Genomic DNA, 25964 nt, shown 5'->3' with positions numbered 1-25964 from the left:
ACACCACACACACACCACACACACACACCACACATACATACACACACAAACACACAGACACACACACACACACACACACACCACACATACATACACACACACACACACACCACACACACAGAGACACACACACCACACACACAGACACACACACACACCACACAGACACACACACACACCACACATACATACACACACACACACAGACACACACACACACAGACACACACACACACCACACACACCACACACACACACACAGACACACACACACACAGACACACACACACACCACACACACACACACACACACACACACACACACACACACACACACACACACACACACAGACACAGACACACACACAGACACAGACACACACACACCACACACACCACACACACACACACACACACAGACACACACACACACAGACACACACACACACAGACACACACACACACGCAGGGGACGGGATGGGAGGGACCTGGTTTTTGATGAGAGGTGGGAGGGCAGGGACAAACCAGCTCTGAGAAGGGCCCTTGGTCCCTGGAGCTGAAGAGTGGGGAATCCTTACCTGGTCCTGAAGGTAAAGGGAGGCTTCAGAGACAGAATTTTCCATGGCAGCCTTGCCCCTGTCTTGGCTCTCCCTCAACTCGGCCAGCTCCTTCTCAATGTCAGCCACGGTGACTCTGTGGTGCAAGACAAGAGACTGCCAGACTCCACAGTCAGGCCAGAGACCCGAGCCCACCCATGCAGAGCCTGGACCATCAGGGACGCAGGGGGATGCAGACACAGCTGGAGGTCTCTCGCCCTCCACCCCACTCCCCTGGATTTTGTCTAGGGAGTCTGGGGCTCTGCCTCTGCCCTGGGAGGCTTCTGGGCGGTGGGACTGGGCACTGCAAAGAGAGAGCTCAGAGGGGTCATCAGAAGTGGTCTCCTTCAGCCTCCGACTGGGGACAGAGTCTGAGAAGCTTATTTTTGCTTTTCCAAGACCTGGTCCTGAGTTGTTTTGAAAACCTGGGGAGCTTCTACCAGTTCCTTGAACTAGACATGGACAATCTGAAGAGCAGACACAATCCGGGCCAAAGACAGTGGTCCATTCAGGGGCAGGAGGGAGCCACTGGCCACCATCATCTCCTTGGCTGAGACTCACGATTCCGGGGGACCAGCTGCTCTTAGCTGGGGTATTTTACCTGAGGACACCCAGCTGTAATCTCAGCTCTCCAGCTTTCAGTTCCTTCCCTGCTTCTTGATTCCCTTCCCCCTCCAGGATCCTTTGCAGCCTTTCCACCTACAAACCCAGTGAATGAGGAGGGTCAGGCAGGCCTGAGCTCCCGCTTCCCAAGTGTGCCCTTGCAGCTCATGCCAGCCCTCCCCATTCCCTCTACTAACCTAACCCTCTCCGACAAAAGCCAGGAGCCCTTGTGGACATCCATCCGCCCATTCATCCATCCCATGGATGTATAAAGCTGGCATTAAGAGGATGACTGGGCCAGGCACGATGGCTCACGCCTGTAATCCCAGCACTTTGAGAGGCTGAGGTGGGCAGATCACCTGAGGTCAGGAGTTCAAGACCAGCCTTGCCAACAAGGGGAAACCTGTCTCTACTAAAAAATACAAAAATTAGCCGGGCGTGGTAGCTGGCGCCTGTAATACCAGCTACTCAGGAGGCTGAGACACGAGAATCATTTGAATCCAGGAGGCAGAGGTTGCAGTGAGGTGAGATTGTGACACTGCACTCCAGCCTGGGCAATAGAGCAAGAATCAGTCTTAAAAAAAAAAAAAAAGGCGGGGCGCAGTGGCTCACACCTGTAATCCCAGCACTTTGGGAGGCCAAGGCGGGCAGATCATGAGGTCAGGAGATCGAGACCATCCTGGCTAACACGGTGAAACCCTGTCTTTACTAAAAATACAAAAAATTAGCCGGGTATGGTGGTGGGCGCCCGTAGTCCCAGCTGCTCGGGAGGCTGAGGCAGGAGAATGGCGTGAACCCGGGAGGCGGAGCTTGCAGTGAGCTGAGATTGCACCACTGCACTCCAGTCTGGGCGACAAAGCAAAAAAAAAAAAAAAAAAAGAATGACTGGGCCGGGCGTGGTGGGTCACACCTGTAATCCCAGCACTTTGGGAGGCTGAGGTGGGAGGATCACCTGAGGTCAGGAGTTCCAGACAAGCCTGACCAACATGGTGAAACCTGTCTCTACTAAAAATACAAAAATTAGCTGGGCATGAACATATATGCCTGTAATCCCAGCTACTTGGGAGGCTGAGGCACGAGAATAGCTTGAACCCAGAGGGCAGAGGTTGCAGTGAGCCGAGATCACATCACTGCACTCTAGCCTGGGCAACAGGGCAAGACTCTGTCTCAATTAAAAAAAAAAAAAAGGAGAATGTCTGAAGGGATCTGGCAGTCCCTTGCAATGACCTCTGGCCCCAGAAAATGTCACAAACTGGACTCCAAGGCTGCCACAGATAATGAAAAGAGCAAAGCCATCATTATTTGGCTCAGCTGAATCATAATAGCTTTGAGCATCAGTTTAAAAAAAATTTTTTTTTAGAGACAGGGTCTTGCCCTCTCACTCAGCCTAGAGTGCTGTGGCGTGATCATAGCTTACTGCAGCCTCAAACTCAGGCTCAAGTGATCCTCCTGCCTCAGCCTCCCAAGTAGCTGAGACTACAGGCATGTACCACCATGTCTGGCTAATTTTTAAATTTTTTGTAGAGATAAGGCCTTGCTGTGTTGCCCAGGCTGGTCTCGAGCTCCTGGGCTCAAGTGATCCTCCTGCCTTGGCCTCCCAAAGTGCTGGGATTATAGGCATGAGCCACTGCGCCCAGCCTGAGCATCAGGTTTTAGATCCAGGAAATGAGCATGATGATACCCAAGGTGCATTTCCTATCTGATAGGATTGCAAAGATCCAATTAGATAATAACGTAAGAGAAAGGACTATTTAATCCATAAAATACAAATGGAAAGTGCTATTATTAGCATTAAAAGACAAAGTGGGGGCTGGGCGCAGTGGCTCACGCCTGTAATCCCAGCACTTTGGGAGGCCAAGGTGGGCGGATCATCTGAGGTCGGGAGTTCAAGACCAGCCTGACCAACATGGAGAAACCCCATCTCTACTAATAATACAAATAATACAAAATTAGCTGGGCATGGTGGCACATGCCTGTAATCCCAGCTACTCGGGAGGCTGAGGCATGAGAATCGCTTGAACCCAGGAGGTGGAGGTTGCGGTGCGCCAAGATGGTGCCACTGCACTCCAGCCAGGGCGACAAGAGAGCAAATCCGTCTCAAAAAAAAAAAAAAAAAAAGTGGGTTGACTCTTCCTTACTTTTACTTTTTCCTGCCGAACTTCTTTGGCTAGTGTCTTTATGGTCTTCAGTTGCTCCTGCAGTTCAGAAGGTACGGTCCTTTTGACTATGGAAAGCAGAGGCCTTATGATCAGAGGCGTTAGATTTCTAGTGGGCTCCCAATCTCCATTTCCACCCCCTGCAACACTGAAGCTACCCTAGAGGACAGCAGGACCTATCACTGTATCCTGTGTCTCCTGGTGACTGGGAAAGCGGGGTGGGAAGAAGGGAGAGAGAGCCGTCCTTAGCCCATGAAACATCCACCTAATGCCTGACATCCTAAAGGGCTCTGGGACAACTGACTCACGAATTCCACCCACTGCAAACAATCTTAATTACTCTCTGGGCTTGGAGTTGGGAACAGGCAAATGTTAAGTTTTTTTTTTTTTTTTTTTTTTTTTTTTTGAGACGGAGTCTCGCTCTGTCACCCAGGCTCGAGTGCTGTGGCCAGATCTCAGCTCACTGCAAGCTCCGCCTCCCGGGTTCCCGCCATTCTCCTGCCTCAGCCTCCCGAGTAGCCGGGACTACAGGCGCCCGCCACCTCGCCCGGCTAGTTTTTTTTTTTTTTTTTTTTTTGTATTTTTTAGTAGAGACGGGGTTTCACCGTGTTAGCCAGGATGGTCTCGATCTCCTGACCTCGTGATCCGCCCGTCTCGGCCTCCCAAAGTGCTGGGATTACAGGCTTGAGCCACCGCGCCTGGCCCAAAATGTTAAGTTTTTATTTGAGACCGGGTCTTGCTCTGTCACCCAGGCTGGAGTGCAGTGATGCAATCACAGTTCACTGCAACCTCTGCCTCCCTGGCTCAAACAATCTTCCCACCTCAGCTTCCCGAGTAGCTGGGACTACAGGTGTGTGCTACCACGCCTGGCTATTTTTTTTTTTTTTTTTTTTTTTTTTGAGACGGAGTCTCACTCTGTTGCCCAGGCTGGAGCACAGCGGCCGGATCTCAGCTCACTGCAAGCTCCGCCTCCTGGGTTTACGCCATTCTCCTGCCTCAGCCTCCCAAGTAGCTGGGACTACAGGCGCCCGCCACCTCGCCCAGCTAGTTTTTTTTTTTTTTTTTTTTTGAGACGGAGTCTCGCTCTGCTGCCCGGGCTGGAGTGCAGTGGCCGGATCTCAGCTCACTGCAAGCTCCGCCTCCCAGGTTCATGCCATTCTCCTGCCTCAGCCTCCCGAGTAGCTGGGACTACAGGCGCCCGCCACCTCGCCCGGCTAGTTTTTTGTATTTTTTAGTTTCACCGTGTTAGCCAGGATGGTCTCGATCACCTGACCTCGTGATCCGCCTGTCTCGACCGCGCCTGGCCGCCCGGCTAGTTTTTTGTAATTTTTAGTAGAGACAGGGTTTCACCGTGTTAGCCAGGATGGTCTCGATCTCCTGACCTCGTGATCCGCCCATCTCGGCCTCCCAAAGTGCTGGGATTACAGGCTTGAGCCACCACGCCCGGCCCTTTTTTTTTTTTTTAGAGATGGGATTTTGCCATGTTGCCCAGGCTGGTCTTGAACTCTTGGCCTCAAGCTATCCACCCGGCTCTGCTTCCCAAGGTGCTGGGATTACAGGTGTGAGCCATTGCTCCCAGTCAAAATGTTAAGTTTAATTCTTCAACATTCTCTCCTGCCCACCTCCGAATGCTACTGCTTTCTATAACCAGACACTTTGCCCAGCTGCTGTGCAGAGAGCCTGACAAAGCCACAAGAACCCATTCCACTCCTCTCCTGGGGCTTAGTTCTCTCCTTTGCCCACCCATTTTTTTGGACTCTGGAGGCTGTGGGACATGCTCTGAATGACATGCTGTTTTCAGAGACTCAGGGAGACGTGTAGCAGCCAGGAGTTGAGACCAGGGAAAGAAAAGGATGAAACCAGCTGAGAACAGAGATAGTGGTTTCTCCTCTCTCGGCAAGCAGCACCCACCCATCTGTGCCAGCAGGAACTGGATCTTCTCCATGTCAGTTTGGCCGGCCTGCTCCTCATCCAGATCCTTCATACTCTCCTTCAGCCCCATATAGAGGCCACTGAGCTCTCCCAGCAGACGAAATGTCTCCACTGCCGTGGGGAAACTAGAACTCATTCTACACAGTGAATCGCGTCGCTCACTCAGGACTTCACTTGAGACTTCGCTCCTTTCTGATGAGACTCGGTGGAGGGAGTCTGGACTCCTGAAAAGGGTGACATCTTGGCCTGGGGCCTTCTGGGCAGGAATTCCAGGTTGGTCCGAGGCTTGTGTTCTATTTGGATCCAAACCTTCCTGGCCATGCTGATCAGCACTGAGGTAACCTGGGCCACCATAACCAGGACACATTGAATCAGGACTGAGAGAGAGAGAGAAAGCACAGCCGTGCTGAGCTGCATCTGGATGTACCTGCTCATGCTTACCTGGGTCAAGTGATGCCAAATGCTGTTGATCTGGGTGTGTAGATCCCAAACCTGTACTCAGTGGTATTGGGCCATGCTGGTCTGTGCCAGGATGCATCAAAACTTGCTGATAAGTTTCTGGTGGTACCAAACTCCTTTGGTCTATACCAGGTGATGCCAAACCTTGACTGGCTAGAAGTGGTGACATCTGGCCATATTGTTCTCTGCCAGGAGGTACCATACCATGTTGATATGGACGTGCTGATATAAAACCTGTAGAATCTGCCTGGAATGTTGAAGAGCCACGAAGCTTTGTGCCTGGTGCTGTCAAGCCTGGCTGATATGTACCAGATTGTCTCAAACCATACCGCTCCATTCCAGGCTGCACCAAACCATGTGGATATGTCCCAGGTTGAGACAAATCATGCAAATATACACCAGGTTGGACGAAACCAAGAGGATAGGCACCAGGTTGTACCAAGCCACGTGGATCTGCCTGAGGTTGCACCAAACCTTGCTGATCTATTCCAGGCTGCACCATACCAAGTTGATCTGCACCAGGCTGGACCAAACCAGGCTGACCTGCACCAGATTGGACCAAGCCACGCTGATCCACTCCGGGTTGGACCAAACCACGCTGATCCACTCCGGGTTGGACCAAACCACGCTGATCCACTCCGCGTTGGACCAAACCACGCTGAACTGCACCAGATGGGACCAAACCACGCTGATCCACTCCAGGTTGGACCAAACCATGCTGAACTGCACCAGGTGGGACCAAACCACGCTGATCCACTCCGGGTTGGACCAAACCACGCTGAACTGCACCAGATGGGACCAAACCACGCTGATCCACTCCGGGTTGGACCAAACCACGCTGAACTGCACCAGGTGGGACCAAACCACGCTGATCCACTCCAGGTTGGACCAAACCACGCTGAACTGCACCGGGTTGCACCAAACTACGCTGAACTGCACCAGGTTGCATCAAAGTATATTGAACTGCACCAGGTTGGACCAAACCACGCTGAACTTCACCAGGTTGGACCAAACCACGCTGATCCACTCCAGGTTGGACCAAACCACGCTGAACTTCACCAGGTTGGACCAAACCACGCTGATCCACTCCAGGTTGGACCAAACCACGCTGAACTTCACCAGGTTGGACCAAACCACGCTGATCCACTCCAGGTTGGACCAAACCACGCTGAACTTCACCAGGTTGGACCAAACCACGCTGATCCACTCCAGGTTGGACCAAGCCACGCTGAACTTCACCAGGTTGCACCAAACCACGCTGATCCACTCCAGGTTGGACCAAACCACGCTGATCCGCACCAGGTTGCACCAAACCATGCTGAACTTCACCAGGTTGCACCAAACCACGCTGATCCACTCCAGGTTGGACCAAGCCACGCTGAACTTCACCAGGTTGGACCAAACCACGCTGATCCACTCCAGGTTGGACCAAACCACGCTGAACTTCACCAGGTTGGACCAAACCACGCTGATCCACTCCAGGTTGGACCAAACCACGCTGAACTTCACCAGGTTGCACCAAACCACGCTGATCCACTCCAGGTTGGACCAAACTACGCTGATCCGCACCAGGTTGCACCAAACCACGCTGATCCGCACCAGGTTGCACCAAACCACGCTGAACTTCACCAGGTTGGACCAAACCACGCTGATCCACTCCAGGTTGGACCAAACCACGCTGAACTTCACCAGGTTGGACCAAACCATGCTCATCCATACCAGGTTGGCCCAAACCATGCTGATCCGCTCCGGGTTGGCCCAAACCATGCTGATCCGCACCAGGTTGGACCAAACCACGCTCATCCGTACCAGCTTGGCCCAAACCACGCTCATCCATACCAGGTTGGCCCAAACCACGCTGATCCGCACCAGGTTGCACCAAACTATGCTGAACTGCACCAACTTGTGCCAAACCACTCTGATCTGCACCAGGTTGTACCAAACCACGCTGATCCACTCCAGGTTGGACCAGACCAGGCTGATCTGCACCAGGTTGTACCAAACCATGCTGATCCACTCCAGGTTGGACCAGACCAGGCTGAACTGCACCAGGTTTTACCAAGGCACGCTGAAGTGAATCAGGTTGCACCAAACCATGCTGATCCACTCCAGGTTGGACGAGACCAGGCTGAACTGCACCAGGTTGTACCAAACCACGCTGATCCACTCCAGGTTGGACCAGACCAGGCTGAACTGCACCAGGTTGTACCAAACCACGCTGATCCACTCCAGGTTGGACGAGACCAGGCTGAACTGCACCAGGTTGTACCAAACCATGCTGATCCACTCCAGGTTGGACCAGACCACGCTGATCTGCACCAGGTTGTACCAAACCACGCTGATCCACTCCAGGTTGGACCAGACCAGGCTGAACTGCACCAGGTTGTACCAAACCATGCTGATCCACTCCAGGTTGGACCAGACCAGGCTGAACTGCACCAGGTTGTACCAAGACACGCTGAAGTGAATCAGGTTGTACCAAACCACGCTGATCCAGTCCAGGTTGGACGAAACCATGCTGAACTGCACCAGGTTGCCCCAAACTACTCTGAAGTGCACCAGGTTGTGCCAAACCATGCTGATCCATTCCAGGTTGGACCACACCATACTGAACTGCACCAGACTGGACTAAACCTTGCTGATCTGCACCACGTTGCACCAAACCAAGCTGATCTATGCCAGGCTGCACAAAACCATATTGGTCAGCTCCTAGCTGAACCAAACCACGTTGATCTATACCAGGTTGGACCAAACTACGTGGATCTGCACCAGGCTGTACCAAACCATGTGGATATGTACCAGGCTGTACCAGTCCAGGTAGATACACATCAGGCTGTATCCAGCCACTGGGAAATGCACCAGATTGTATTAAACCATGCTGATCCATGCCAGGCTGTACCAAACCAGGTTGATATGCACCAATCTGCACCAAACCATGCTGATCTGCACCAGGTTGGACCATGCCAGGCTGATCTACACCAGGCTGTACCAAGCCACCCTGACCTGTGCCAGATTGGACCAAACCATGCTGATCTCTACCAGGTTGGGCCAAACCAGACTGATCCATTCCAGGCTGGACCAAACCATGCAGATCTGCACCAGGTTGGACCATGCCAAGCTGATCTACACCAGGCTGTACCAAGCCACCCTGACCTGTGCCAGATTGGACCAAACCATGCTGATCTCTACCAGGTTGGGCCAAACCAGACTGATCCATTCCAGGCCGGACCAAACCACGCTGATCTGCACCAGGTTGGACCAAGCCAGGCTGATATGCACCAGGCTGCACCACAGCATGCTGAAATCTGCCAGACTGGATCAAATCATGCTGTTCTGTGCCAGGTTGTATGAAGCCAGTTGCTTCCAAACTGGGCTGCACAAAACCTTGCTGATCTGCACTAATTGGCATCATACCAGGTGATACCAAACCATGCTGGTCTGTAAAAGGTAGAATCAGTCCATGTTGATCTATGACAGGCAATATCAATCCTTGCTGGTCCACTCCAGGGGCTACCAGTCCTTGCTGACCCATGCCTGATATTATAAATCCACGCTGATCCATGCCAAGTGGTTCCATACTGCGTTGGTCTATGCCAGGAAGTACCATACCATGCTGATATGCACCGACTGAAACCAGACCATGTTGGTCTGTGCTAGGTAGTTCCAATCCTTGCTGGTCTCTGCCAGGTACTGATGGTGGCAACATACGTTGCTCATCCATGACAAGTCGTCCCCATTCCTGATCATCCATTTCAGGTGGTGGCACACGAAGCTGACCCATGCTGAGGGGTACCACACCATGGAGGTAAGTGCCAGCATGCACTAATCCCGGCTGATCCATGCCAGTTGGTTCTAACCCACGGCGATCTGACCTTAGATGGACCTGACTCTGGCTAGCAGGCACCCTACTGGGCTGCTCCCTGGCTGAGGTTAAGTCCTGTTGAACTGGACCAGGACGTGCATCTCGTTCATCTCTTCTTGGAAGTGTCGAGGTAAGCTTCTCTCTACTCCTGCGACGATCTGAGTCTGGTTTGAATTGCAGTACAGAAGACTGATGGAGTCGTGGCATGCCAGCTTCATCACGGGCCCTCGGCTGCTGCTGTCTACCAGTGCCAGAGGGGCCCCTGCTTTGTTCCCTACTGATAACCCCCTCAGAGGGGTGTGCTGCGCCACCAGATCCTGATGCAGTCTGATCCGGGCCAAGACCACCGGCAGAATCCAGAGCCTGGTCAATACTTGGTTGCTTGGTAGAGGCTCCGCTTAGAGTCCCATCAGGTGATGTTAAGGAAGTGAACCCTCTGCGCTTAGAAAATCCCATAAGTGTTTCTGAGCCCTGGTTGGAGAGGAAGAAGGAAATCAATAACAGTCAAAATATTCACTATCAGAGCGGGAAGAAAGGAAATCTGGAAGTTCTGACTAGGATGATTTAGGGACCCTGGAGAAAAAAGCCCTCTGGTCCTAAAAGCTAAGCTTGACATAAAGAAACACACTGACAGGAGGCCGAGGCGGGTGGATCACTTGAGATCAGGAGTTCGAGACCAGCCTGACCAACATGGTGAAACCTGGTCTCTACTGAAAATACAAAAATATTAGCCAGGCTTGGTACTGCACACCTGTAATCCCAGCTACTCAGGAGAATCCCTTGAACCCAAAAGGCAGAGGGTGCAGTGAGCCGAGATCATGCCACTGCACTCCAGCCCGTGCAACACAGCAAGACACCATCTCAAAAATAAATAAATAAATAAATAAATAAAATGTAAACATGCAAACTGATGGACCCAGAAACTCCACAGATAGGAATTTTCTCTGAATCCTCACCAAAGGATGCCAAGCTTTACATACAATGATGGGGTCTGCAGCATCGTTGATAAGCTATATCATCAATAAGGGACTGAGATATTTCTGGTCACCAATACAGTAGATGCTATTAATCCATGAAAAGAATGAACCACTTCCGTTTCCAGCCAAGATGAAGTAACAGGGGCTGGATTTACCCTCCTGTCCGTAACAAGAAAAAACAAAACTGAGGCTGGGTGCAGTGGCTCACGCCTGTAATCCCAGCACTTTGGGAGGCCGATGTGGGTGGATCACGAGGTCAGGAGTTCAAGACCAGCCTGACCAACATGGTGAAGCCCCATCTCTACTAATAATATAAAAACTAGCTGGGTGTAGCAGCACATGCCTGTAATCCCAGCTACTTAGGAGGCTAAGGCAGGAGAACTGCTTGAACCCGGGAGGCGGAGGTTGCAGCGAGCCGAGATAGCGCCACTGTACTCCAGCCTGGGTGACAGAGCGAGACTCTGTCTCAAAAACACAAAAACAAAAACCAAAAAAAACCCCAACAACAGCTGTGAAACAGTGGTTTCCTAGATACCGGATATCAAGTTATGAAGGACAGTAATTCCCCAAGAGGTGGAGACATGAAAACTGGGAACCCTGCATCACCCCGGCTTTCTGCCTCGCTGGCGCTTCCAGACTGCAGTGCAGGGAGGGGGAATTGAGGTGGAGCCCAGCAGACTCTCTGAGTTGAGGAGACAGAACTGAGCATTCAGGGAGATTCAGGCAACTGAAGGTCACAGGATAGAGTACCAGAAAGAAACGAGTTATCCAGGCGTGGTGGCTCATGCCTGTAATCCCAGAACTTTGGGAGGCTGAGGCAGGTGGATTACCTGAGGTTAGGAGTTTGAGACCAGCCTGGCCAACAAGGCAAAACCCTATCTCTACTAAAAATACAAAAATTAGGCCGGGCACGGTGGCTCACGCCTGTAATCCCAGCACTTTGGAAGGCCGAGGCGGGCGGATCACAAGGTCAGGAGATCGAGACCATGGTGAAACCCCGTCTCTACTAAAAATAGAAAAAATTAGCCGGGCGCAGTGGCGGGCGCCTGTAGTCCCAGCTACTCGGGAGGCTGAGGCAGGAGAATGGCGTGAACCCGGGAGGCGGAGCTTGCAGTGAGCCGAGATTGCGCCACTGCACTCCAGCTTGGGCGACAGAGCAAGACTCCGTCTCAAAAAAAAAAAAAAATTAGCCAGGCATGGTCGCACATGCCTGTAGTCGCAGCTACTTGGGAGGCTGAGGCAGGAGAATCACTTAAACCCAGGAGGTGGAGGTTGCAGTGAGCTGAGATCATGCCACTGCACTCCAGCCTGGGTGACAGAGCATGGCTCTGTCTCAAAAAGAAAAATTAATCAGAAAGAAGGGAGATGACAGAAAGCCCACTCCAGAGGTCTGTGGAGGTTCCCCTCCGAGTGATTGGCACACATTTGATGGGCACATGCATGTGGGAAGATGTCCCAAGATTGGGGAAAGAACCATCTGCAGGGCTTGAAGAAGCAGTGCCCCGACTGCCATGGGGCTGGGAATAGTGCCTGTTTTTATCAGCCAGTTTGGCAAAACTCATCATTCAAGTAGCACAGAGCAGAGTGTACTCAGAAAAGTGTTGCCTCAGAAGTGGAGAATAATCAGCCCTAGACTGAACACACCTAAGGGCCCACCTAACAAATCATAAAATCATAAAAGCAAGGCCTGAAACAATCAAACTGTTTTTAAGTAGCTGTGTACTTGGGGAAAAAGGCTCAAGAAAATGTGGCTCACACCTGTAATCTCAACACTTTGGGAGACCACCGTGGGCGGATCACCTGAGTGTAGGAGTTCGGGACCAGCCTGGCCAACATGGTGAAACCCTGTCTCTACTAAAAATACAAAAATTAGCCAGGCGTGGTGGCACACACCTGTAATCCCAGCTACTCAGGAGGCTGAGGTAGGAGAATCGCTTGAACCCGGGAGGCGGAGTTTGTAGTGAGCCGAGATTGTGCCATTGTGCTCCAGCCTGGGGGACAGAGCAAGACTCCATCTCAAAAGAAAAAAAAAATACAAAAATAGCTAACATCCGATGCAGGAAAGGAAAAGTCACAATGGCTGGCACCCAATCAAAGATTGCCAGGCATACAAAGAGGCAGGATGACATGACCCATAATGAGGAGATAACTCAACCAATTGAGACCAACTCAGCACTGGCATCTGTGTTAGAATTAGCATAGATGGCTATTAAAACAGTTATTGGGCCGGGCGCGGTGGCTCAAGCCTGTAATCCCAGCACTTTGGGAGGCCGAGACGGGCGGATCACAAGGTCAGGAGATCGAGACCATCCTGGCTAACACGGTGAAACCCCATCTCTACTAAAAAATACAAAAAACTAGCCAGGCGAAGTGGCGGGCGCCTGTGGTCCCAGCTACTCGGGGGGCTGAGGCAGGAGAATGGCGTGAACCTGGGAGGCGGAGCTTGCAGTGAGCTGAGATCCGGCCACTGCACTCCAGCCTGGGCGACAGAGCCAGACTCAGTCTCAAAAACAAAAACAAAAACAAAAACAGTTATTATGGCTCCACACACACAAGCACACACTTTAGACACAGGGTCTCGCTGTCACTCAGTCTGGAGTGCAGCGGCACAATCACAGCTCACTGCAACCTTTAACTCCTGGGCTCAAGCAAGCCTCACCCTTCAGCCTCCCAAGTAGCTAGGACTACTTGGGAGTCTCACTTTTTTTTTTTTTTTTTTTTTTTTTTTTTTTTTTTTTTTTTTTTTTTTTGAGACAGAGTCTTGCTCTGTCGCCCAGGCTGGAGTGCAGTGGCACAGTCTCAGCTCATGGAAACCTCCGCCCCCAAGGTTCAAGTGCCTCAGCCTCCTGAGTAGTTGGGATCACAGGCACGCACCACCATGCCTGGCTAATTTTTTGAGTTCTTAGTAGCAATAGGGTTTCACCACGTAGGCCAGGCTGGTCTTGAACTCCTGACTTCAGGTGATCCATCCACCTCGGCCTTCCAAAGTGCTGAGATTACAGGCATGAGCCACGCTGCCTGGCCTTCTGGCTAATTTTTTTTTTTTTTTTTTTTTTTTGAGACGGAGTCTCACTCTGTCACCCAGGCTGGAGTGCAGTGGCGTGATCTTGGCTTACTGCAAGCTCTGTCTCCAGGCTTGATGCCATTCTCCTGCCTCAGCCTCCTGAGTAGCTGGGACTACAGGCGCCCTCCACTATGCCCGGCTACTTTTTTTTTGTATTTTTAGTAGAGATGGGGTTTCACCATGTTAGCCAGGATAGTCTTGATCTCCTGACCTTGTGATCTGCCCGCCTCGGCCTCCCAAAGTGCTGGGATTACAGGCATGAACCACCGTGCCTGGTCCCTTCTGGCTAATTTTTTTTTAAATGTTTTTGTAGAGAAGGAGTCTTGCTATATTGCCCAGGCTGACCTCAAACTCCTGATCTCAAGCAGTCTTCCCTCCTCAGTCTCCCAAAGCACTGGGACTGGGGGCGTGAGCCGCTGCACACAGATATAGCTAGAATTCTTTCTTTCTTTCTTTCTATTTTTTTTTTTTTTTTTTTTTTGAGACGGAGTCTCGCTCTGTCGCCCAGGCTGGAGTGCAGTGGCCGGATCTCAGCTCACTGCAAGCTCCGCCTCCCGGGTTCACGCCATTCTCCTGCCTCAGCCTCCCGAGTAGCTGGGACTACAGGCGCCGCCACCTCGCCCGGCTAATTTTTTGTGTTTTTAGTAGAGACGGGGTTTCACCGTGTTAGCCAGGATGGTCTCGATCTCCTGACCTTGTGATCCGCCCGTCTCGGCCTCCCAAAGTGCTGGGATTACAGGCTTGAGCCACCGCGCCCGGCCATAGCTAGAATTCTTTCTTTCTTTCTTTTTTTTTTTTTTTTTTTTTTTTTTGAGATGGAGTCTTGCAGTGTCACCCAGGCTGGAATGCAATGGCTTGATCTCGGTTTACTGCAACCTCTGCCTCCTGGGTTCAAGCGATTCTCCTGCCTCAGCCTCCTGAGTAGCTGGGATTACAGGCACATGCCACCATGTCCAGTTAATTTTTGTATTTTCAGTAGAGACGGGGTTTCACCATGTTGGTCAGGCTGGTCTTGAACTCCTGACCTCATGATCCGCCTGCCTCAGCCTCCCAAAGGGTTGGAATTACAGTCATGAGCCACGGCGCCCAGCCAAGTATAGCTATATTTCTTATGTTCAAAAGGTAGGGACATATATTTTTTAAAGTCCTGAATTGAACTAATGGAGATTGGACAGGCACAGTGGCTCAAGTGAGCCATGATCATGCCACTGAACTCCAGCCTGGGCACCCAGCTAATTTTTGTATTTTTGGTAGAGATGGGTTTTCACCATGTTGGCCAGGCTGGTCTGGAACTCCTGACCTCAAGTGATCTGCCCGCTTCAGCCTCCCAAAGAACTTTGATTATAGGCGTGAGCCATTGCGACCGGCCTTTTTTTTTTTTTTTTTTTTTTTTTTTTTTTGAGATGGAGTCTCGCTCTGTAGCCCAGGCTGGAGTGCAGTGGCATGATCTTGACTCACTGAAAGCTCCGCCTCCCGGGTTCACACCTTTCTCCTGCCTCAGCTTCCCAAGTAGCTGGGGACTACAGGCACCCGCCACCATGCCCAGCTAATTTTTTATTTTTAGTAGAGATAGGGTTTCATGTCTTAGTCAGGATGATCTCGATCTCCTGACCTCGTGATCTGCCCACCTCGGCCTCCCAATGTGCTGGGATTACAGGCGTGAGCCACTGCACCTGGCCACGCAACTGGCCTTTTAAAAATTTTTTGTAGGCCGGACACAGTGGCTCAAGCCTGTAATCCCAGCACTTTGGGAGGCCGAGACAGGCGGATCACGAGGTCAGGAGATTGAGACCATCCTGGCTAACACGGTGAAACCCCGTCTCTACTAAAAAATACAAAAAACTAGCCAGGCGAGGTGGCGGGCGCCTGTAGTCCGAGCTACTCGGGAGGCTGAGGCAGGAGAATGGCGTAAACCTGGGAGGTGGAGCTTGCAGTGAGCTGAGATCCGGCCACTGCACTCCAGCCTGGGCGACAGAGCCAGACTCCATCTCAAAAAAAAAAAAAATTTTTTTTGTACAGATGGGGTCTCAATATGTTGCCCAGGCTGGTCTCAAACTCCTGGCCTCAAGCACTTCTCCCACCTTGACCTCCCAAAGCACTAGGATTAAAGGCATGAGCAACCATGCCCGACTTCTTGGTCTTTTTTTTTTTTTTTTTTTTTTTTTTTAAGACAGTCTCCCTCTGTTGCCCAGGCCGGAGTTCAGTGGCACGGTCTCGGCTTACTGCAACCTCTGCCTCCTGGATTCAAGTGATTCTCCTGCCTCAGCCTCCCGAGTACCTGGGATTACAGGCACGTGCCACCACGCCCAGGTAATTTTTGTATTTTTAGTAGAGATGGGGCTTCATCATATTGGTCAGGTTAGTCTCAAACTCCTGACCTCAAGTGATCCCTTGCCTCGGCCTCCCAAAATGCTGGAATTATAGGTGTGAGCCACTCCCCCCGGCCCTGAGTGTAGTTTTTATTTGCTTTTGTAGCTTTTCAAACTTTCTTTACAGTCTGTCCTGAAATGCAGGGATCTTTCCTTATGAGTGGGCCATGGTGACAGACCCTGGAAATAAAACCTCTGTAGGGGGCCCTTTGCTGGTGGCAACGTTGGCACACAGGCATGCATCTGTCTGTCTGGTACGGAAGACCAAATTGTTTTCTGATCCCCAACCTACCTTCACCTGAATAAAATCAAGCTGGATATGTTCAAATGGCCTTCAAAGATGAGGCTTAACTTCCCTTTTGGTCTTGACATCCCTCCTGCTGGCTTTGGCCAAGTGGGTTATCAAAACAATCAAGTCAACTTTGAGGGCCATTTGAAAATGTAGACAGAAGTGAGGTGAAGAGTAAAGCTTTTGGCGCCACCAAGTGGCCATCTTGAGGAGCGCCAAATATCTGGGTACAAAAGACAACCTGGATCTCCAGGACGTTTCCTGATTTCAGGGCTCATTCTCAGAGGAAAGCAGCATCAGAAAGATGTTGCAAGAGGGGCTGGGCAACCTCTTTGGGAAGCCGAGGCGGGCGGATCACCTGAGGTCAGGAGATCGAGCCCAGCCTGGACAACATGGTGAAACCCTGTCCCTACTAAAAATACAAAAATTAGCCAGGCGTAGTGGCGGGCGCCTGTAATCTCAGCTACTTGGGAGACTGAGGCAGGAGAATCGTTTGAACCCAGGAGGTGAACGTTGCAGTGAGCCAAGATTGAGCCACTGCACTCTAGCCTGGGCAACAAAGCAAGACACTGTCTCAAAAAACAAAACTAAACGATATTGCAAGAGGACCCTGAACACAAAAGGAATGGACTAGAAAAAAGTGGCCTCTACTTTCACTTTTTTCAAGCCAAAGCTTTTTTGCACATGCCACTATCATACTGTTTTTACTGAGCAGTACATCTTCTCGGGGTCCAGGCAGCAGACACCTTGAGGCTTACACATAAGCATAAACACCTTCAAACATTTTTACTTCTCCGGAGGTAAGAAAGCATCTGCGTTTGATTATTGCTCATAATTATGAACAACTCCAAAAGCAATTGAGGATAACTATAAATATTATAAGATTGTTGAGAAGCAAGAGAACAAGCTCTGGTAGTGGCCAGTTCAGCCCTCACACAGACCAGGATGAAAGCAGTGGGGGAGTGCCACTAGCCCCAGTTAAGCACATACAGCACACCTGAGACCAATTTGACCTGAGACCAATTTGACCTGCCTGCATGGTTGGTGGAGTCCTTTAGCAGAAACGTAAAATAAGGATTTTGAAACTGGGTGTTAAAGGCAGTTATGGGTTTTGGCAGACAGTGGTGACTTTATGGAAACTGTGCGGTGTGCCTGCATCATGAGTGGAGGGCCAGGACTGAGACTGGGTGCAGTGGCTCAATCCCAGCACTGTGGGAAGCCAAGGCTGTCAGACTGCTCGAGGCCAGGAGTTTGAGACCAGCCTGGGCAACATAGCGAAAACTCTCTACAAAATATGGCTGGGCATAGTTGCTCACACCTGTAATCCCAGCACTTTGGGAGGCCAAGGTGGGTGGATCACCTGAGGTCAGGAGTTCAAGACCAGCCTGGCCAACACGGTGAAACCCCATCTTTACTAAAAATACAAAAAATTAGCCAGGCGTGGTGGTGGGTACCTGTAATTCCAGCTATTCAGGAGGCCGAGGCAGGAGAATCAGTTGAGCTCGGGAGATGGAGGTTGCAGTGAGCCAAGATCATGCCACTGCACTCCAGCCTGGGCAACAGAGCAAGACTCTGTCTCAAAAATACAAAATATTAGCCAGGTGTGGTGGCATGCACCTGTAGTCCCAGGTACTCAGGAGGCTGAGGTGGGAGGATCACTTGAGTCCAGGAGATGGAGGTTGCAGTAAGCCCCTATGGTGCCACTGCACTCCAGCCTGGGCAGCAGAGCAAGACTGTCTCAAAAATAATTTTTTTTTCTTTAACATGCCCTAACATTACAACAAATGAGCCAAAATCTTGAACAAAAGTATATGATAGGCCAGGGCGGTAGCTCATGCCTGTAATCCCAGCCCTTTGGGAGGCCGAGATGGGTGGATCACTTGAGCTCATAATGAGGGCACTCATTATTTCTAATTCCTGTCATCCTCAGAAATGACAGGAGTCTCATCTGATACCCTTAATGAAAACTGTACCGACCTTTCTAGGACCCCGTTCCCCCCTGCCAACCTCTGTAGCTGTCATGTCCATTTGTCTAGAACTTTAAGGTGTTTGTTCTGAAAAACCATTATTTTGGTTTTAGTCATTATGGTGTGCTAAATATGAGCTCCCAAAGATATCCATATGCCCATCCCCTGAACCTGGGAGCATTACCTTACATGGCAAAAGGGACTTTGCAGGTACAGTTAAGGATCTTGAGACGAAGGGAGTATCCCGGATTATCCAGGTGGATGCAGTGATGAAGTCACAAAGGTCCTTACAAGAAGGAGGCTGAAGCTGATGTGGCCAGAACCAGGGGCTGCCGGCCACACTCAGAGGCTGAAAATGACCAGGAAATGGATTCTCCCCCTAGAGCTGCCAGAGGAAACCAGCCCTGCCAACACCTTGACTTCTGCTCAGTGAAACTGGTACTGGCCTTGTGTCCTCCCGAACTGTAAGATAACAGATCTGTGTGGTTTTATTTAAGCCACACAGATCAGTCTCTCGTCATTTGTTGGAACAGCCACAGGAAGCGGACACTGTCCCCTTTTTCCTCCTTAGGCACTGCATTCCAGTTTACCTACTTTTCTTTTTTGAGATGGAGTTCTCGCTCTTGTGACCCAGTCTAGAGTGCAGTGATGCAATCTCAGCTCACTGCAACCTCCGCCTCCCAGGTTCAAGCGATTCTCCTGCTTCAAGCTCCCGAGTAACTGAGATTACAGGCGTGCACCACCACGCCCAGCTAATTTTTGTATTTTTGGTATCAACAGGGTTTCACCATGTTGTCCAGGCTGGGCTAGAACTCCTGGACGCAAGTGATCTGCCCGCTTCGGTTTCCCAAGTGCTGGGATTACAGGCTGGAGCCATCGAGACCCGCCCCTCTTGCAACATCTTTCTGATGCCGCTTTCCTCTGAGAATGAGCCCTGAAATCAGGAAACGTCCTGGAGATCCAGGTTGTCTTTTTGTCCCCAGATATTTGGCGCTCCCCAAGATGGCCATTTGGTGGCACCAAAAGCTTTACTCTTCACCTCGCTTCTGTCTACATTTTCAAATGGCCCTCAAAGTTGACTTGATTGTTTTGATAACCCACTTGGCCAAAGCCAGCAGGAGGGATGGATGTCAAGACCAAAAGGGAAGTTAAGCCTCATCTTTGAGGGCCATTTGAACATATCCAGCTTGATTTTATTCAGGTGAAGGTAGGTTGGCGACTGGAAAACAATTTGGTCATCTGTACAGTCTCAAGACAGACAGATGCATGCCTTTATGCAAAAGTCACCACCAGCAGCCGGGCGCGGTGGCTCACGTCTGTAATCCCAATACTTTGGGAGGCGGAGGCGGGCGGATCACGAGGTCAGGATATCGAGACCTTCCTGGCTAATACTGTGAAACCCCGTCTCTACTAAAAATACAAAAAGAAATTAGCCGGGCGTGGTGGTGGGCGCCTGTAGTCCCAACTGCTTGGGAGGCTGAGGCAGGAGAATGGCATGAACCTGGGAGGCGGAGCTTGCAGTGAACCGGATCGTGCCACTGCACTCCAGCCTGGGCGATAGAGCAAGACTCTGTCTCAAAAAAAAAAAAAAAAAAAAAAAAATCGCCACCAGCAAAGGGCCCCCTACAGAGGTTTTATTTCCAGGATCTGTCACCGTGGCCCACTAATAAAGAAAGATCCCTGCATTTCAAGACAGACTGTAAAGAAAGTTTGAAAAGCTACAAAAGCAAATAACAACTACACTCTTTTTCTTTTTCTTTTTTTTTTTTTTTTGAGACAGAGTCTCGCTCTGCCACCCAGGCTGGAGTGCAGTGGCGTGATCTTGGCTCACTGCAAGCTCCGCCTCCCGGGTTCACGCCATTCTCCTGCCTCAGCCTCCCGAGTAGCTGGGACTACAGGCGCCCGCCACCTCGCCTGGCTAGTTTTTTTGTATTTTTTAGTAGAGACGGGGTTTCACCGTGTCAGCCAGGATGGTCTCGATCTCCTGACCTCGTGATCCGCCCGTCTCGGCCTCCCAAAGTGCTGGGATTACAGGCTTGAGCCACCGCGCCCGGCAACTACACTCTTTTTCAACCTTTCTGTTGATCCAGTGGGTTGGCAAAGCGCAAAAAATTGGGTGCCAATATACAGGGCTGGGGGAATGTCAGGGAATAAGCTCTCTCTCCCATTGCTGGTGGGGGTCTATATTGGAACAGCAGCCATGGAAGGCAATTTGCTAATGGCTAGCCAAATCATTAACGCACGTCCGTTTCTAGGGATGCATGTTATTCACACGTGAATGTTATCTTGTTCTTTTTTTTTTTTTTTTGAGACGGAGTCTCGCTCTGTCGCCCAGGCTGGAGTGCAGTGGCCAGATCTCAGCTCACTGCAGGCTCCGCCTCCTGGTTTCACACCATTCTCCTGCCTCAGCCTCCCGAGTAGCTGGGACTACAGGCGCCCGCCACCTCGCCCGGCTAGTTTTTTGTATTTTTTTGTAAAGACGGGGTTTCACCGTGTTAGCCAGGATGGTCTCGATCTCCTAACCTCGTGATCCACCCGTCTCGGCCTCCCAAAGTGCTGGGATTACAGGCTTGAGCTACCGCGCCCGGCCTACCTTGTTCTTAAGATTGGAAAAACCATTTAAAATACCCATATCAATGAAACTTGCAAATTATGAACATCCGTAGAACAGAATCCCGTGCAACTGTACAAAGCGAGAGGTTCTGGGGAGCCCCACCCCACGGCCCTGGCCCCCACTAGTTCACCGCTTGTGAGGCTCTCCAGCCGTCCGTAATTGCCTGTTCCAGGTCTTCCCAGGTGACCATGGTGACTTCTTCCGTACCAGGAACCAAACTCAGCTTCCGGCTGACTAGTTCCTGACAGTGACAGACAAGACACACACACATACACCCCTCGATTAATCCCAAGAAGCTTTAGGGACAGACTTGGTCTAACAGGATCTGGGTGGATCCTTCCCAGCCCCAGCCCCAGGCCCAAGGAGAATTCATCACCCTTCAAGTGACCAGTGAAGGTCGGGAAGACAGTCCTCTGTTCCATGTGAGCACCCGTAGAGCACTGGGCAGGGATGAGACAGATTCCCCTCCAACCCAGGGGCAGAGACTTGAGAGGCAGAAGGCACACACTGCCTGCCCCGGATGGACAAGCCCTGGAAAGAGGGCCACGCTGAGAGAGGGCCAGCCCCCTGGAGAGCCCCTTCCCATGGAACTGGCTGGTATTACCAGGAATTGTTCCCGATCTTTGAATAGCTTCTCTAGTTCGTCGACCCGCTGTAAAATTACCTAGAAGAAGAGTTCAGGAAAGGAGAATGACAGCGGCCCCTACCCATGCACACTCACATGTGCACACACACACTCACACTCACACACACACGCATACTCGCACACACAGTGACTCAGTGCCAGGAGACAAGGAAAGGGGGAATGCGTGTGGCTCTTATGGAAAGGGAGGGTTTCTTCTACTTGAGTTTTTTGGGGGGTTTTTTGGTTTCCTTTTTTTTTTTTTTTTTGAGACAGGGTCTTGCTCTGTCACCCAGGCTGCAGTGCAATGGTGCCACCACAGCTCACTGCAGCCTTGACCTCTCAGGCTCAAGCAATCCTCCCACCTCAGGCTCCTGAGTAGCTGGTACTTCAGGCATGCACCACCACGTCCAGCTAATTTTAAACACTTTTTTGTAGAGATAAGATCTTGCCATGTTGCCCAAGCTGGTCTCGAACTCCTGGGTCCAAGCAATCCTCCAGCCTCAGCCTCCCACAGTGCTGGGATTACAGGCAGGAGCCCCTGCCTTCTACCTGGTTTTTACCTGGCCAGTCAGCCCAGGCTCCTGGATCTTTTCCCAGCCAAGTGCAGGAAGGGAAGTGAGATGCAGTGGGGGGCCTGGCTGGTAGCACAGTAAGAGTAAGTGCTGCTGCAGGGATGGGATCCTCTGGTCCTGGGATTCAGTTTGCTCCAATCCACTCATGAAAGCCTGTAGGATGAGGCCCACCTTGCCTTGCAGGTGGTGCCAGGTACCTCAACAGTAGCTGAACATGGGTGCTGTCTAAAGAGAAAAGCACCTCAAAAGAACCAAAGCAAATCGCTACAACATAAGGTGCTTACTATCATATTTGGGATTAAGAAAGAATATATTAATAAAAATAAAACTTGTTTTTTATAACTTTTGCAAACTTGTAGAATCTAAGATTAGCTAAAAATTAAAAGGCCAGGAGCAGCAGCTCTTGCCTGTAATCCCAACACTTTGGGAGGCCGAGGCAGGAGGATCACTTTAGGTCAGGAGTTCGAGACCAGCGTGGCCAACATGGTAAAACCCCATCTCTACTAAAAGTACAAAAATTAGCTGGGTGTGGTGGTATGCACCTATAATCCTAGCTACTAGGGAGACTGAGGCAGGAGAATTCCTTGAACCCAGGAGATGGAGTTGCAGTGAGCCAACAACACGCCACTGGACTCCATCTGGGTGACAGAGTGAGACTGTCTCAAAAAAAAAAAAAAAAAAAAAAGAAGAAAACAAAAAAAAACCCTACCACACTTTAAAGTTTGAAAAGGAAAGCAAACTTGCTTCCCAGAGCAAAAGTGAATTGGTGCTGGGGTCTCGAGACCTGGGGTGATATGGCAGGAGGGCATGAGCGGCCAGGGCTCCCCTGCTGGGGCTTGGCCTCTTCCTCCTGCCTCTTCCCAGCCTCTTTTTCCCCTCCTGTCTCTTGGCCTCCCTGTCCAGCTGCCTTCCTAGTTGCTTCTGCTTTTTCTTTCAGGACCAACCTAAGGTGGCTCTGAGACATGCACGTGTCTATTACCTCCCGGCGCTGACCTGTGTTGCTTCCTGCTGTTCACTGGATACTACTTGTGCTCAATGATTATATGCACTTGTCCCTCCAAGAAAACAAAAGTCCAGTTGAAAGTAGGGCTCAGTGGCTCATGCCTGTAATCCCAGCACTTTGGGAGGCCAAGGAGGGCAGATCACTTGAGGTCAGGAGTTTGAGACCAGCCCGGCCAACATGGTGAAACCCCATCTCTACTAAAACTACAAAAATTAGCCGGGCATGGTGGCACGTGCCTATAATCCTAGCTACTCGGGAGGCTGAGGCAGGAGAATCACTTAAGTCCGGTAGGCGGAGGTTGCAGTGAGCCGAGACTGCACCACGGCACTTCAGCCTGGGTGACAGAGTGAGACTCTGTCTCAAAAAAAAAGAAAACAAAAAAGTCCAAGTGAAACTGTCCCCTGACTGCTATAGCTTGTGTCATGGCCACAGGGAGCTGAGGTCCAACTCTCCATCCTGACTCCCCTTCTCTGGGAGCCTTTGTCCTCAGTGCCTATCTCTTTATGTCTTTATTCTTTTTAAAAAGGGAATTCACTCTAACAATCTTCTGAGAAGTTGTGGGCCCCACTCTGGGCCAGCTCTGGCCCTTGGATGTCTGGTAAGTGGTGGGCAAACCTCTCTTGTAAACAGGGGCTAGGAAGGAGTGGGGTGGGATGGGGCCACTAGGCTCGGGAGGTGGGGTCCTCAGGCCCCTCCAGCTCGGGGAGGCCCTGTGCCTTTCGGTGGCTTTCTTTTAGGGTTTTCAGGTCTTGCATGACATCTTAAAGCAGCCCCATGGACTGCAAGATAGAGCATGGGCCACTCTATCTAGCCAGTCGCACTGAGGCCTAGCACCTCCTCGGTCCCCATCCCCTCCGTCCAAACCACCGCTTGCCCCTCCACGGTGGGTGGGGACTCGGCTAGGCCTGGAGGGCGGCCTGGAGGAGGGAGACGGCCTGCGCGTGCCTCCACGTGCCTCCACGTGCGCCCTCACCCTGGCAAAGCTGAGCTCCTCGGCGGCGTCCTTCAAGATACTCCCAGTCCGCACCCTATCGAGCACCTGCATGGCCACCTCCTGCTCCTCCGGCCACTCTTGCGAGGCCAGATCGAGCCCACTGGCCTGAGAGAAGCGCTGCACGTGAGTGGCAATGCCCTGCATCTGGCTGTCCACGCGCTTGAGCTGCTTGCTCAGGTCCTCCACCTGACAACCCAGGTCCTTCACTTGGCTCTCCAGCGCTGATGGAGGCACCCGACCCACGCCCCTGCGCTTCTCCCGGGGCGCCCCCTTGGGAGCCTCCTTGGGCGCCTCCTTGGGCGCGGGCAGGTGTGGGGTGCTCAGCGAGCTCCGGGCGGACAGCAGCGAGCGGCTGGGCTCTGGCGACGGGGCCTGGAAGTCGATCCGGGTATTTTGGAGGTCGAGGTTCTTGAGCATGGCCACGATGAGCGTGTGCAGGGCCGTGAAGTTGACGGCGCCCACCTCCGGGGTGCCGATGGAGAGGTCCGCCAGCTCCCGGAGGGAGACCGTGGTCGCGGGCGGCATCGTGGCTGTCAAGAGCTGTGCGCTGCCGCGGGGTGCCGACCCACCACTTCCTGCTCACTGCGCGCTGCGCCTTGGGGCCTTTCAGGGGCTCTGCGAGGTCCTCGGGGCGCCCCTGCCCCGGGTCCAGCGGCGCTGGGCGAGTCACTGGGCGAGCTCCTGCCTCCGGGGAATCCGCGCCTCCGTTCCCCGGCGGGGTCCGCGATGGCCACCCCTCCGCTGTCTGTCGCCGGCCTCGGGTCCCCCAGCTGGAGCCCTGGACTCCCAGTCCCCGTGCCGGCGGACGTCTGAAACGTGGGGGCCCCCGCGTGCCCTGAAGATTCCACTAAGAACACGCCCTCGCTGCGAGCCCCAGAGAGGAAGCAAAGGCCACCACAGGGATCACAAGGGGAGCCTCGGCAACAAGGGCCGAGGCGGCCTCCAAAGATCCAGCTGGACCCCATCCATCCTCTTAACCTAGAAAGGCCAGGATTCACTCACTCTTGGCGGGGCCACATAAGGACAGAAAGACTTGAGGGTTTCCTGGCAACCATGCTTTGTGTCATCAGCTGCGTCCATTCCACAGTGGTGACCCCGTGTCTAAGGGATGCAATCCTGGGGCCTTGTTCCCCTGCAGACAGTCCACATATTTCCTTCAATCAAAGGCGAAGCAACTTGGAAAAGACAGCCTGCTACTCAGGCAGTTCAAATTAGCCACCGGACGACTATTTGGTGGCCATTTTTATTCTGTGCTGCCATAATTTTTTTTTTTACTTTTGAGACAGAGTTTCGCACTGTGGCCCAGGCTGGAGTGCAATGGCCGATCTCGGCTCACTGCAACCTCTGCCTCCTGGGTTCACGCAGTTCTCCTGCTTCAGCCTCCCGAGTAGCTGGGATTACAGACACATGGTACCATGCCCGGCTAATTTAGTGTATTTTAAGCAGAGGCGGGGTTTCACTATGTTGGCCAGGCTGGTCTTGAACTCCTAACCTCAGGTGATCCACCCGCCTCGGCCTGCCAAAGTGCTGGAATTACAGGTGTGAGCCACCAAGCCTGGCCGTTTTTTGAGATCAATTAATATATGGCAGACTGGGCATGAACCCGAGAGGCAGAGGTTGCAGTGAGCCGAGCCGAGATTGCGCCATTGCACTCCAGCCTGGGTGACAGTGCGAGACTCCTTCTCAAAAATAAATAAATAAATAAATAAATAAATAAATAAATAAATCTTTAAAAACTCACCTGGTCAAGCACCCATGCTTCAGCTCCTTACAAAGCAGGATTAAACAGCACGAGACAAATCTGGTGTTAACAATCGAGGCATGACTTCCCCGTACCAGATTCTTCCCAAAAACATAAATAAAACTTCCTAACAGAAGCACA

General features: G+C 51.7%; 1 protein-coding gene across 1 annotated transcript in view; it reads right to left on the bottom strand.

Annotated features, from left to right (window-relative positions):
- The window catches only part of QRICH2 (glutamine rich 2), a 38571-nt gene extending 13839 nt beyond the window's left edge, over positions 1–24732 (bottom strand). The window contains exons 1-8 of the mRNA XM_050764142.1: positions 24062–24732; positions 21493–21552; positions 21019–21129; positions 5729–10079; positions 5267–5629; positions 3338–3423; positions 1198–1295; positions 579–693 (exon numbers count right to left, since the gene is read on the bottom strand). Coding sequence (XP_050620099.1) covers positions 579–693; positions 1198–1295; positions 3338–3423; positions 5267–5629; positions 5729–10079; positions 21019–21129; positions 21493–21552; positions 24062–24607 — 5730 coding nt within the window. The 5' untranslated portion in view covers positions 24608–24732. The remainder of the gene's footprint in view (positions 1–578; positions 694–1197; positions 1296–3337; positions 3424–5266; positions 5630–5728; positions 10080–21018; positions 21130–21492; positions 21553–24061) is intronic.
- Between the last annotated feature and the right edge of the window lie 1232 nt (positions 24733–25964).

This window comes from Macaca thibetana, chromosome 16 (genome assembly GCF_024542745.1).
Source record: "Macaca thibetana thibetana isolate TM-01 chromosome 16, ASM2454274v1, whole genome shotgun sequence".
NCBI classification, from domain to species: Eukaryota; Metazoa; Chordata; class Mammalia; order Primates; family Cercopithecidae; genus Macaca; species Macaca thibetana.
Note: the sequence above shows the minus strand (reverse complement) of the source record. Positions and strands in the feature narration are given on the sequence as shown.